At 39.4% G+C, this 12,556-nt stretch overlaps 1 protein-coding gene and 1 long non-coding RNA gene across 3 annotated transcripts in view; one reads left to right on the top strand and one right to left on the bottom strand.

Annotated features, from left to right (window-relative positions):
* Nucleotides 1-12,556, top strand: part of ODAD2 (outer dynein arm docking complex subunit 2) — a 176,095-nt gene that overhangs the window by 35,264 nt on the left and 128,275 nt on the right. For both annotated transcript variants that reach the window (XM_026483517.4, XM_048219405.2), the window contains one exon: nt 2,652-2,799. In XM_026483517.4, coding sequence (XP_026339302.3) covers nt 2,652-2,799 — 148 coding nt within the window. The remainder of the gene's footprint in view (nt 1-2,651; nt 2,800-12,556) is intronic.
* LOC123000269 (uncharacterized) overlaps nt 1-12,556 on the bottom strand; it is a 241,195-nt gene that overhangs the window by 33,140 nt on the left and 195,499 nt on the right. The gene's annotated exons all lie outside the window — the stretch shown is intronic.

Here is a 12,556-nt window from a genome sequence, read left to right on the forward strand (position 1 = left end):
GGTGGGTGAGGGGTTCCTCATTATTTCTGAGTGGTAATGGAAGTTCAAGCTCTGGCTAGGTCTCTATGGGTACCAGCCTGTCTGTGAGAGGGAGGGACCCTTTGTTAATTTGTCAGTGGGGGCTGGGGTTGGTGAAAGTCTTGACTCTCCATCAGGCCTCCTCTGACACCACCAAGCATGGGGATTAGGGAGCTTTGCTGTAGTCTGGTAAAGTTAGAACACCAAACTCTCCACTTGGCATTGTTAGCAGAAGTGAGGGTAGGCCATAGTGTTGTCTGTGGTGTTGACTAGAGTAGATCATTTGTTGCCTAAAAGTTTTGTCTTATTTGTCCTTTTCTGGTTCCCTGAGAAGAAAGAGCAAGCTTTTCTTAGGTGCTTTTTTTCTGTGCCCACTGGTATTTGCACATCACTGTCTTCTCTGGTACCCAATTTGGGACATAGGAAACAAAAAGAAAATCCAAGTAACTCACCATTGTGTTGTTCCTCAAGTTCGTAGATCCCTATATAGTCTTTCTTCTCGTTTCGACCTGTTAGAGCCCTCTCATATTTGTTTTATATATAATATCCAGGATTTTTGTGTACTTAATGGGAGGATTAAGGAAAAGTATATCTACTTCATCTTTCCTGAAATAAATGTTTGGCCTAAAGTGTTTAAATTTTAAATCAAATTTTAGTGAGTCTGAGAACTCTAGAATAATAGATAAGGGTAAAGGAGTAGTGTATTCAAGCAACAGCCATTACTCTGACAAAAATTAGAATTTCTCTATGTCTCTTCTTGCTTAAGTGAATTTAATGAGGTGGTAGAGAAGTATTTTTTAAGGTGGAGTTCATAGCTCAATGAAACATTGAGGTTTGCTTCTTTTTACCTCCTGAATGTGTGGCTGCTGTGGGGCAGGACAGGAAGGGAACCTCATAAAATAGGGAAAGCCATTTAAAATTATATGTCAACGGATTATCAGTGGAAAAAGAGAACAGCTTTCCTTTGGGGTACTGATTTTTTTAACATGATTTGACAGTGATTTGGGTAAACCCAGGGCACCCTGCTCTTAACTCCAGGAGCTTGTTAACTCCTGGCTAAGGGAAAGTACATTTAGAGATCCTCCAGAAAATATAGGTTTATTTACTATATGTTTCAATCTGGGACCTTTGAGTTAAATTTACATTGATTCTTAAGTAAGCCTTATCTACCAGATTTTGCTCTGTACCCAACCTAGTTTTCCTGACATTTGTTGGACAAGAGAATACATTAAACTGAAACTCATCACATCAGGCACTCCGTTAAGGATTTCAGTCTCACTCCACTGCAGCCCAGACAGCACCACAGCACCATTCTGCATGACCCTCTGTGCCAGAGCACCTTTGAGAAATTTCAAAAAACCAGAGAACCTTAAAAATTAATAACTCACGGGGTGCCTGGGTGGCACAGCGGTTAGGCATCTGCCTTTGGCTCAGGGCGTGATCCCGGCGTTATGGGATCGAGCCCCACATCAGGCTCCTCCGCTATGAGCCTGCTTCTTCCTCTCCCATTCCCCCTGCTTGTGTTCCCTCTCTCACTGGCTGTCTCTATCTCTGTCGAATAAATAAATTTAAAAAATCTAAAAAAAAAAAATTAATAACTCAGGGGTGCCTGGGTGGCTCAGTCGGTTAAGCATCTGCCTTCGGCTCAAGTCATGATCTCAGGGTCCTGGGATCGAGCCCCCCCCAGCTCCAGCTCCCTGCTCAGTGGAGAGTCTGCTGCTTTCTCTCCCTCTGCCCCTCCCCCTGCTTGTGCTCTCTCTCTCTCTCACTCTCTCTCAAATACATAAAATCTTTTAAAAATTAATAAAACTTGAAAGTTACTACTGTGCAATTAGTAGTAGTATGCTTTCTCCTACTATGCTTCAAAACAGAATGAGGAAAGACACAGAAGAGAGCACACAGGGGGGTTGGAGGGAAGAGAGGATGGAGAGAAAGGGAAAATGAGAATGAATTAGATATGGTCATGAAAGCTTGAGTGAACTCGTCGGTGTCCATGACCTTGATGTTGAGTTGGAAGCTTCTAGAACAGTAAGGAAGAAAGTGTACTCCCTTTCATAAAGGAGACACACTTCCTGTGGGCATTTGTGGCACTGCCTAACTGAACCTTCCCTGAAAATAGAAATGGTTTCAATCTGAGCCGTCTGGTATAGTAGCCACCAGCCACAAGTGAGTATTGAGTGCTCGAAATGTGGCTAGTATGACTGAAAAACTGAATTTTTAATTGTATTGTATTTCAATTCAATGAATAAACAAATAAATACAAACACAATTCAATAAATAAGTTTAAGTAAATATAAACATAAATAACCCCCAAGTTATTTAACCACTATGACTGGTAGCTACCATTTTGTACAGCACACCCATAGGACATATACTTAATGCCCTTGCTCATTTCTTACTGTTTTCTTTATTATTATTGCACACAAAGCAATAATAATGAACTGTACCTGGTATAGAGACAGGGGTTTATCATCTCCTTACTTAGATCTTAACAAAGATCTTCTAGAACTCAGAAAGTGTTAGTATCTTATTCATTGCTTATTTTCATATGGATAAACTATTAATGATTATAACCACATGTGTGTTGTAGAATAAATACATTTATTATATGTGATGGTTGTTATTGTTCTTAGTAAGAGTGCTGAGAAGATTGAGGAAATGATTAGCGAAAGCTCCTCAGAGAGTGAGGAAGATGAAGAACCACCTGATCATCGTCAGGAAGCAAATGCAGATTTGCCATCGGAATATTGGCAAATTCAGAAGCTGGTGAAATATTTAAAGGTAAGACAGACCTCTTGCATTGTGTTTATAATAATTATTTTAATTCCTCTCCCAAAAATGTATATTATGCTTCCAAGTTTATTATATGTTTCTTTCAAATAAGGGTAGTAAAAAGCCCTATTATTATTTAAGTGTGCATGGGGGAAGGTCTTATTACCCTGAGGATAGCAAGGTTAGTCCTCATGGAGCAGCCAGGCTGCCTGGTACCAGCCCTCTCACCTGGGCCACAGTACCCAGTGGATGTTATGACTTGTCACCATTTTACAACTTGCAGTGTAGTGGGGGCAAGAGTTTGGATTTTTTTGAAGTTGGACTATAACTAAATTCCAGGCTGTGTCACTTACTAGCAGTATGGTTGTTGGTTATGGTTTTGAGCCTTCTTTTTCTTTTTTTTCTAAAGATTTTATTTATTTATTTGACAGAGATAGAGACAGCCAGTGAGAGAGGGAACACAAGCAGGGTGAGTGGGAGAGGAAGAAGCAGGCTCATAGCGGAGGAGCCTGATGTGGGGCTCGATCCCATAATGCCAGGATCACGCCCTGAGCTGAAGGCAGACGCTTAACCGCTGTGCCACCCAGGCGCCCCTGAGCCTTATTTTTCTTAACCTATGGAATAAAGTTAATGTCTGTCCTATAGGATTACTTTAGGGCTGGAAAAACATACTTGAAAGATGTAGCATAGTGTTTGGTACATTGTAGGTGCTTAAAATATGTATCAATCCTATTTCATTACTCTTAACATGATGTGTCAAAACATGTTATATCATAATGGCCTATATAATATATTTAAGATTTGAATGGGGGCAGGGCAAGGAAAATGATTTGCCAAAACCCAGATTAATATTAATGGATAACGGGCGCCTGGGTGGCGCAGTCGTTAAGCATCTGCCTTCGGCTCAGGGCGTGATCCCGGAATCCCGCGATCGAGCCCCACGTCAGGCTCCTCTCCTGGGAGCCTGCTTCTTCCTCTCCCACTCCCCCTGCTTGTGTTCCCTCTCTCGCTGGCTGTCTCTCTCTGCCAAATAAATAAATAAAATCTTTAAAAAATATATTAATGGATAACTGAGATTGATAATGTCTAGGTAGGCCAGTTCTAAAGCTGTAGTTGAGAAGTACTTGTAAAAACAACATTTTAATTAAGCTCATAGTTTCCTCCAGCTTTTTTCATCTTTGATCAAATGAACCAAGGGCATTTGCTAGTGGCTTTGCATATGTAAAGATATTTATGTGACTCCTAAAATACTTAAGGATACTTTTCTGGTGCCTTTGTCCTTCAAAGTTGACAATAGTAATGGTAAAATAGTTTATATGCACGTTTTTGTGATTTCAGCAAACATCCTCTGCATGGACACAGCCTTGTAGCTGAAAAAGTTCCTTTTGCAAGAAAAATATGCCCCCCTTCTTAGCACGGCCCCAGCTACAATTCCCTGCATTTCTCAGAAAAAAATTCTATGTTTTCCTGAATCCTGACTCCCAAGAAAAATTAGTCAAGAAATTGGGAAATTGGGAAAAAGTATTTCAGTTCTCCATTGCGACATAGATTTCAATGGCCAAACCAGAATCTGGGCAAGCAAATAAAATATTTTCATCGTTAAAAAAGAATAGGAGCTTCTATGAAGCAAATTTTAATGCCCACCTTGGCAATGCTTTCGAAAGTCTCTTTAACAATTTGACCAATGTCAGTGCAAAATGAAAGAAATTTTTTTGTGTGTTCAGAATATTTGTCATGAAACAAAAATCAAGACCACTGAAACAGTTAATGCTTTGTTTTAAAATTTCATCTTAAAAATAATATCTTATAAATAGTAAATATTCATATATCATCTTTCAATTTTTAAAGTGGCTTCGACTTAGCATTTATTTTGTGGTAATGTTGCCCTCTTTTAGTGTTATCAGATATCAGGTGGAGATCATTTTTATACGTTATTGCAATAAATATGTTTGGGTTTTTTTTTTTTTAATAGAAGACCTCTGAAATTTTTAGCATCTCTATCACAAAAAATTATATACTGTTTATTATTATGGAAAATTTTCACTATTATGGTCATCACTATTACCTTAAAACATACAAATAAAATTTGGGGAAAAAACCTGGAACAACTTATTTTAAGAATTCCCCAGAATTGGGGGGAATTTTGATTTCTTATTCTGGGATCTTGAATATCATATTGTTCAGGAATTTGGAAACTCTAGCTGGAGCACAGGCTGGAATTCAGGCCACATGGTCAGGCACACCCCCTTGGCAGGCATCTTTGCATACAAACCATGCAATCAGCACAGTGCCCCCCACCCCCAGCACGCATAGCACCAATGTCCAGACTCAGGAGACCTTCCCGATGGTACCTCTGCTCCTTTACTGAACCATGGATCTTCCTTCCCATGATCTCTCCTCGTCTCATAAAGCACATGTCACTCTGGGGGAAAATGGCATCAGAGAACTTTGCCACCCAGCACGTGAACAGCTTGAGCTAGACGGCGGGTGCCGCAGCTCCGACGTAACCTTTTGGAAGAAGATTGTAAGAGCCTTGGCGTTTATCCGAGGAATTCTGGTCTCTTAACTTTATTTCATTAGTCAAAGGAAATAAAGAGTCATCGGGGAAGAAGCAGGGATGGGCCAGGAGGCAGACTAACAGAGCAGTTAGAGGCAAGATCTTCCATGTTGGAAAGACTGTGGTTGAGTCCGTGGTCTGGCCACTTACTGGCTCAGTAGCCTTGAGGTAGTTGGCTGACCTCTCAAAGCTTCAGTTTTCTCAATGGTCAAGATGGCAAAAATAAAGGTTCTCATGTTTTAGGATTATTACGAGTTTCGAATAAAATCCAACACATGTAAAGTGCTTTGCAGAAGGTACTCAGGACTGGTTAATGATGACTTCTCTTACATATTATCACTATAGACAACACATGGCGTGGAGTCTTCTTGACTTGCACAGCTGGCCCTCAATTTTTGCTTTAAATTTTCTAGCAACCAATAAAAGGAGGGAAATACAGTGAGTTAATACAGTGAGGGAAAGGCTCTTACCATCATAAGGTAAAAATAGCCCAGTTGCCAGTGTGTGTAACTGATCCTGGGACTAAGAGCAGAAAGAATTTTCTCCCTGAGGACTTAATGAAGCAGACAGTGAGTGTGGTAGTGAATGACATCCTTAATAATATCCTCCCAGTGAACATGGCAATGAGAATTTCTCATAATAGCCTAACTATTGAATAACTGTCTTGAGTTTTTCAACTATTTAGGATAAGTCCGTATACTATGAGGCCAAAAAGGGATGCACTATTTCTGTCCCAGAACAGCTAAGGAAAACATTTATTGATGAAGTGCTACTTAAGCTTGCACAAGTTATTCATCAATAAATCATGTGCAAATGTGATACTTTTGGCCAGACAGTAAATTGCTTGGAATTATTATAGTTCCCACAGGTAGATAGTCTTAACATAGCCAATAAAAGAAAAAGTATATCTACAAATGATTTCAAGCTTTTTGACACAGATAAATGTTTTATACGGGGACACAAAAGGATATTAAAAGTCTATGAAATGCAAAATTGAACGTCTCTAGGTAATCTCAAAATAAATACACCTGACATTTTAATTTGCAAACTTATGCCTTAAATGTAGGCTTACACTAGCAGAGAAATGTTAATGTTGACCTGACTTTCTACTTACCATTTTCCAAGTACAGCAATGTCTGTGATTGTTGAAAAAAATTTGATGAGCTCATTAATACCCAAACAGGTCAACGAACTATAGCTTGTTATTTATCCAGAGCTCTGAGCTCAGATCTTGGCACGTAAGTAAAGGGAATTTGTATTTAATTATTTGGCTTTGACATACATTCATTTCAACTTACTAGTTTTATATATGTATATATTCTTTTAATCTGGATTTTTAGAACACAATTTAACTTTTAAACTAATGAAGACTTTGCATTTTTACTCACACACCTTCCAACTTCGGTTCCCCCAAATAACTGATGATTCCGTGCCCTAATTCTAAATGAAGCAATGAGCCACCTTTTCAGCTTCCTTAGCGAGCAACGCTTATATTCAGCCTTCTGCTATCCTTACGGCTCAGCTTGTCTGTCTTCTCAGCTACGTGAGCGGAAGGGCCATATTAAACTCATTTCTGTGTCTTGCAGGGTGTCTAGCCAGTGAGCACAGGCCTGCCTCTCCACCCTCTGCTCAGAAGGTGTGACGGGGAGAGAGAATGGGTTCCCAAGGGGCTAGGCTGTGCTGTTCTTCGTGCTCAGCTCCTGGAGAACAATTTTTCCTTCCTCTGAGCCAGAGTCATTCCTTCTGCTGTTGACGCCTTCCCCACCTTCTCTGACTCTCCTCTCTCCTCCTTTTCCTGTTCCCTTTCTCCTTGTAGATATGCTGTTTTATTGCTGTATTTGCTAGCTTTCTATGGATATTATATTTTTCCCTGGCCAGGGCTGCTTTAAAATCTCGCAATTAAAAATATTTTGCTTTGAATCGATTCCAGCGATTAGTGAAGATAGTTTGTTAAGATGTATGCCCCACACTAATTTTGTGAGTTTTTGTAAAAATGCAGAAATTTTACTCCTTAATCAATTATGTGGAGAACCCTTTGTGAAATAGGAGAGTTGCAGAATTTTATTTTGTTTGAAAATGTGGATTAGTCACAGGTATTATAGTATAAATTAGTACAAATGGGTACCCTTCAGTAACGTGAGATAAAATGTTGAAAGGTAACTATAAGTAGATCCGCCTTTCATACACATCTGATACACAATGTATGTATCATTAAACTGAAGAATGAATTTCTGGACACAAGGTTGCCAGCCTATTGAAATCCATTTCTATGTGGATTGAAGGAGAATTGGGGATGGAATTTAATTCTATAGGATAAATAAATCCAAGAGAAAATTGAGGAGACTATAGAGTAATGCCAAGAATGCGGTTGGTCAGATTTTAGGTAGCTCGGAGGGATCGCAGAGACTGGGTCTAGAATCATGCTTTATCTCCCTTGTAGGCATCTTCTTGTCACTTGGGGATAAGATCTCAGTACTATGCTTGCATCAGCTCCAGGCTCAGATGGGAGATTATCAGCAAGCAGGCTTGTAGATGTCTGCCTCCAGTCTGAAGAGCTTCATTCACCTGGTCTTATTCCTGAGTTCTTGCTGCAATCATGGAAGAATCTAGGGTTAATCACCAGGGCCATGTTCCCAGGTGTGTCTCCTCCCTGCAGGAAGCCTATTTCTACACCTGGGATTTTGATCAGAGCCCAGCCAGGGGATCAGGATGACGAAAGCATGGATTTAGAAAGCTGAGTCCAGCAGCAGGTGTTTTGCAGAATGAATCAGAGTGGAAAGAGACAAGGCCAGTGACGAGGGGGTTGCATTGATAGTTAGAGTGTGTCGGGGGCCTGGAATAGGATAATGTCCTTGGAAGCAGCAAAGAAATGGCTGGGAAAGAAAAAAGTCCAGTTTACAAGGAGGCTTTGGTTTGGGGTAGATTAAGTTCGAAGAGAGTAAAATACCCAAAGAGAAATGCCCATGCCATAGTTGGAAATAAAGGATGGAAACTCACATTCTTCATTAGAAATCTAACTACTGCTTCAGGAGCCAGGAGAATGAATGAGCGTGTGGAGCATGTGGGCTTGTTTTAGTCTTTTTATTCGTGATCGAATATGACCTCTTTATAGCTAATCAGAAAGTAGCTGCGTCCCATTTGAGTTAGTACAATGAAGGCAATAGTTTTAGATCAAATTTCCAATGTTATCCCAATGGCAGTCTTTCCTTAAGTATTAGTTTGCCATCTTACAGATTGCTTCATCGGCCTTTTTGTAAAAAAATAGTCTTGCAGAAAGTAACATTTCAATTGGTAATTTTATGTGACTAGTCAGTAGATAAAAAAAGATTAATTTAAAAAGATAAATAGGAAAGTTTGAAGCAAAAAGAGAAAAATGTTAATTTTTCATGTTTCCTTTCAGTTGAACGCTCCTGCACACTAAAACCATGAGGATCTAGCCGTGAAGTCAGGAAATGACGGGCTTTTTTAATGTAAATTCACAAATGTGTTATCATTCTTGAATCTGAGATCCGTGCGATCCTTGTCCCTGAGTCCCAGGGGGATGGTGATGTTGTCTGGACACATGTGGCTGCTGAGTGGTAGCGTATGATCTCCGCGGGGCATCACCACACATCTACCCTCTTCCCCTCCCACCATGTGTTGGTGAGGGGTAGTGCCAATTTTTTTATTGCATTTGATCAAATTCGTGAAACACTGGTGTTGATTTCACCTTGTATGTGAGCCAAGGGTCTTGCTAGTTATTTTTCTGTTATGTATCCACAATTCAGATTCCTCAGGCCATGAAAAGTGAAGGTTCTTGGTGGCTCCCTGCCAGCTTAGCCATGACATCTACTTCACCGCGACATCTCAAAGAATCACATCAGAAATTCCACAAGGCTTCCCAAGAGACACTGCGGGCTCTGTCCTTGGCATGTTTTGGATTCCCCCTCTAGAAGGGGATTCACTGCAGAGACATTTTGAAACTTTAAAACGTTTGTTAAACACTATTTTTGTGGTGTTCAGTTCCTTAATGATCTTTCAGGAACTGATTAAACACACACACACACACACACACACACACACACACACCTTAATTGGTTAAAGAGTTCTTCTAAGTGGTAATTGGGAGTTATAGGATTTTTCATTGCAGGAATTTGATGTACTTTGCAATCAATTACAGTTAATTAAATTCCTTTCCCATTACTCGGGTTTTGGGTATGGACGGGCAGGTAGTGTGATCCTTGTTTCATTGGTGGAAAAGCTGAGAAATAGTTCACTCTGGGCCACACAGAAGGCGAGGCGGCCGTGGGCCAGGCTGGCGTCCAGGCTTCTATCTTTACTGCCTGTCGCCTGGTTATTCTGTCCCTCTGTCAAGAAACTCAGGGCCCAGAGGGCCTGCAGGCCTTGCTGTTGTACGCTCCTATTTTCACTCTCGTTTGGTTTTCTTCATCTGAGTAAGAGACTGATTAAACAGCGAGCATTTCTTAACAAAGGAATTCAGTGTTCATTTTTGGAAGGCAGTATGAGAGTGTGCTCTTTTGCTAAGTTAAAGAGATGGAGAAGATTGTGATAGGCCAGTGTTATTCGTGTTCGGCAGACTCTTTCAAAAATGGAAAACAACGGTCCCTGTTTATGTGTTCAAATAAACGCCAGTAGTTAGAAAGGAAAATCACTCCCACCTTCCTGAGAAACAATCTTTAAGTTAATACATATGGTGTTGCATTGATGTGGGTTAATTTTATTTTTATTTTTTTTTTAAGATTTATTTATTTATTTATTTAACAGAGATAGAGACAGCCAGCAAGAGAGGGAACACAAGCAGGGGGAGTGGGAGAGGAAGAAGCAGGCTCATAGCGGAGGAGCCTGATGTGGGGCTCGATCTCATAATGTCGGATTCACGCCCTGAGCCGAAGGCAGACGCTTAACCGCTGTGCCACCCAGGCGCCCCGATGTGGGTTAATTTTAAAAGAAAATGTCTCCATGACAAAAGGAAAGAGTAGGAGGAGTTTTGTACTAAAAAAACAAAACAACAAAAAACAAACAAAAAAGAAATCATAAGATACTTTAAATTGCATCATCTAAAAAATTTCTTAGTAGAGTTTGCATTTATGCAAACTTACTCTTAAATAATGCAGTGTAAGTCATGAACATATTTTTATTTGGATTACTTGAAATGTGTGTAACTTGTATGTTTATATATTGCCCACAAAAAGAATTACCCCTTTTTTTAATTACAAAGGAGGTAATGGAAGTGATGGAGAGGCTCCTCATCTCCACAGAGGAATCTATATTCCACAGATAAACTAATAAGCTTTTTAGTTTTTGAGCTAGAACTTCTTTTTGCCCCTTGGCTCTCATAAACAAACAAGAGTGGAGAAAGGCAAAGATAACTGGCTAAGTATGATAAAGTAACAGTACTGAATTATAACAGTTTATACCACCATTAGCTAGCATTATACAACCACATCAACTTACCTACTAAAAAATGACATTAAAAATCTCAAGGGAGGTTTCTTAAGCTTTAACTCATTCATTCATTCATTCATTCATTTCTTTCATTCATTCATTCATTCATTCATTCATTCATTCATGAATGCATACTGTGAGCTCCTCTAGCTAGAGTATAATGATACAATATTACACATTGCCCCATCTAGCTAGTCAGAAGATTTTTGATTGGAAAGAATTTTGCTATCTAAGTTTTATGTGCCATTTTGTTCAGTTTTATGTAATCTGAAAATGTAATCAATCTTTTGGGGGAACTTTTTGCCTGATGTATTTGCAGCAACACTGTTGTTTGTTCTTTAAAGTATGTTTTCCCCCAAATTTATTTGAGAGGAAAAAAATTGTAGAAAAGTAGCGTTGCTCAGTTCCCAGTTTACATAATGCTCTAGGCTGCTTTACTTTTTATTTTAAAAACACATATTCATTTTCTATTATAGAATTTTGAACACACTGAAGAATTTATAACTTTAAGGGTTCAGGAGTAAAAAGTACCAGATTTGGTATAAGTGATCTTTTCATTTTACGTATATATACTTCCGTTGTACCCATTATTAGAAATTGCATATTTGTAGGAAAAGTATTAAGCCCCAGGTCCCTTTTGGTCCACTAGCCTATGCTATCCCCACTGACAAGGGCTGCGGCTGCTTTCCCAGCTCCTTGGGGTGGGCGTGGCTGGCTGTGACCTCCTCATATTTCTGTGACATGCAGGGCTTAGCAGAAGCACACGTTCCTCTTCGAGTCCTTCCTTATCTCCCTTCCATATTAAATTATTAAAATCTTATAAAAATAACATATTAACATATGCCCTTGGTAAAATTCAAGCCATGCAGAAGAATAACAGGGACAGCCCCCTTCCAGATGTTTTGGTGTATATACATACACGTATATAATTTTTATACACAAAATGAGGCCATACTATTTGTTATGCTACATTTTGCTTTTTATATTGAATGACTCCTTGGTGATCTTCCGTATCCCCCTCAGTCCTTTTAATGTTACTATATGTATCTATCAGTAACTTACGTAACAGTTCCCTTACTGATAACATTTTGCCTTGTCCCCCAAATCAATTTTTATTATTACAACACTGCTGCAGCAAATATTTCCACATATTCTTTGGATATGTAGCCTATTTCTGCAGGATAGATTCTTTGAAGTGGAATTGCTTGGGTCAAAGAGTATGGACATTTAAAATTTTGATAGTTCTAATGGAGAGGTGTTGTTTAATGGGTACAAAGTTTCAGTTTCACAAGCTCCAGAGAGCTGCGCAACATAGCTAACGATATTGAATGTAAGATGGTATTGATCTCAGGGTGGTGTAAATACCACCAAAAGGGAGGGGGGGGGGCGTAAGAAAACTTTTGGAGGTGATGGATGTGTCTGATACCTTGACTGCAGGGATGGTTTCACTGATGTACGCATATGTCCCAGCTCATTAAATGGGCTATGTTAAATATGTGCAGTGTTTCACGTATCAAGTCTACCTCACTAAAGCTATTTTCAATAAGAAAATATACGCACAGTGAAGTTTGAGAAGTACTCCACCAAAATTTTTTAAATTTAAAGGGAAATAGTGAAAAGTAACCAACCAAGCTTGGGTCGTATAAAAAAAAAAACGTTTTTGATAGCTCCTTACACAAAGCAAATGTCAATTTACACTTAATAATATACCAGTGATTTTCAACTTTGAATGCAGAGTGAAATCAGCCAGGCTCCTAAAAACAA

Source organism: Ursus arctos, unplaced genomic scaffold (assembly GCF_023065955.2).
Source record: "Ursus arctos isolate Adak ecotype North America unplaced genomic scaffold, UrsArc2.0 scaffold_30, whole genome shotgun sequence".
Taxonomy (NCBI): domain Eukaryota; kingdom Metazoa; phylum Chordata; class Mammalia; order Carnivora; family Ursidae; genus Ursus; species Ursus arctos.